The sequence below is a fragment of the Triticum aestivum genome, chromosome 5B (genome assembly GCF_018294505.1).
Source record: "Triticum aestivum cultivar Chinese Spring chromosome 5B, IWGSC CS RefSeq v2.1, whole genome shotgun sequence".
Taxonomy (NCBI): Eukaryota; Viridiplantae; Streptophyta; class Magnoliopsida; order Poales; family Poaceae; genus Triticum; species Triticum aestivum.
Genome location: NC_057807.1, coordinates 281,119,977 through 281,121,689, shown reverse-complemented (window position 1 = coordinate 281,121,689; position 1,713 = coordinate 281,119,977). Strand labels below are relative to the sequence as shown.

At 54.2% G+C, this 1,713-nt stretch overlaps 1 protein-coding gene across 1 annotated transcript; it reads left to right on the top strand.

Moving 5' to 3' along the window:
* The first annotated feature begins 763 nt into the window (after positions 1 to 763).
* Positions 764 to 1,713, top strand: LOC123115989 (PRA1 family protein B2). The gene has a single exon (XM_044537014.1). It carries the CDS (start codon positions 812 to 814, stop codon positions 1,490 to 1,492), a length of 681 nt encoding a protein of 226 aa, XP_044392949.1. The 5' UTR covers positions 764 to 811; the 3' UTR covers positions 1,493 to 1,713.

The window sequence follows — 1,713 nt, the reverse complement described above, 5'->3', positions numbered from 1 at the left end:
TTTGAACTATGTATTTTTTTTTCCTATGAACAAATGTTATTTACATGTGATATTCATGTGTATGATGGACATGCATGTATTTGAGGGTTTAGATATGAGGAGTGGCTATCCGGCAGGAAATATGAGGGGCCGTCCAACGCTTTCCAGGGACACTCCTGAGCGCGTCCGCAGACCTTTAGGGGGCGGATTTGCCAAAGTCGGATTGTAAATGCTCTTAGGGCTAGTGTTTCTCTAGTGGAGTCTGGCCGATGCCGCCATTATTCTCGAGCAGTGTCCAGTGACTTCGTCGAGTGTAGGCCGTTGATTTTGTTAGTTTATATAGGTCCTTGTTTTTCAGGTGGCATTGACGAAGTGCTGACGATGATGGCAAATTGTAACAAAGGTCCCTCTATCTTTGCTGGCGAAGTGGAGAAGACTGCGTGTGCTTTTGGTGACTTCATCAATCTCATGATGATACGATGACTTAGTCTCTCGAAAGTGTTCATAGGGATAGAGTATATACGTGTGTGCATAGGAATATGTGTATGCACGTATATATATGAGCACGTGGACGCTGTATTTCACTAGCAATCTCAAACTGATTCCTGGTCTAGCCAAACTACTTGTCAGCGTTTACAAATTCAGCTTGAATATATCCAGGTCAGGTCAAATTATGCGACAGAAATGTCAACGCGGAGAGAGAGACGAGGCTGACCGTTGACCTTTGCTTGTTAACAGAGAGGGAAACGCGCGCCATCGTACGTTACTCCTAAACATACTTCTCTCCCAGATAAAGAAAACATTATTCTCTACGGTGGCATCCATCGACGCCATGGCTGCGGCTTCTCCTCCCCTCCTCCCCGTCTCCGTTCTCCCGGCGGCCACCACCGCGACCACCACCATCGTCCTCCCCGTTCCGGACACCTCCTCGGCGGCCGACCAGCGCGCCTACCTCTCCCGCCTCCTCGACTCCGCCAAGCGCTCCCTCTCCGGCGCGCGCCCGTGGGCGGAGCTCCTCGACCGCGCGGCGCTCAGCCGCCCGGAATCCCTCGCCGACGCCACCGCCCGCGTCCGCAGGAACCTCGCCTACTTCCGCGTCAACTACGCTCTCCTCGTCGCGTTCTCCCTCGCCGCCTCCCTCCTCGCGCACCCGTTCGCGCTCGCCGCCCTGCTCGCGCTCCTCGCCGCCTGGTGCGCGCTCTACCTCCTCCGCGCCGCCGACGCACCCCCGCTGGAGGCCTTTGGGAAGACCTTCTCCGAGAGGGAGACGCTGGGCGGGCTCTTGGCGGCGTCGGCGTTCGTCGTGTTCGTGACCTCCGTCGGGTCCATCGTCTTCTCCGCCCTCGCGGCCGGCGCCGCGCTCGCCTGCGCGCATGGCGCGTTCCGGGTGCCCGAGGAACAGCTCTTCCTCGACGACGACATACAGCCTGGCGCTGGAGGAAGAGTGGGCTCCTCCGTCGACCTGCTCTCCTTCTTCACCAACGCCGCCGGAGGAGGAGGTGGACGCGGCTGAGGCGCCCCACGTCATGCCGTCGACTGATTCATTCTCGAGAAATACACGAGACACCATATGTGTTGCTAGTTAGCTACACCATTACATTTAGGATTTTATACGATTCAAAAAGAAATAGGAAATTTAGAGAAACACACTATTTATGAATTATTTCTCTGTGGATTATTTGATCCTAGAATCGAATCATATATGATTTTTTTTCTAAGAATTTATTTGCATTA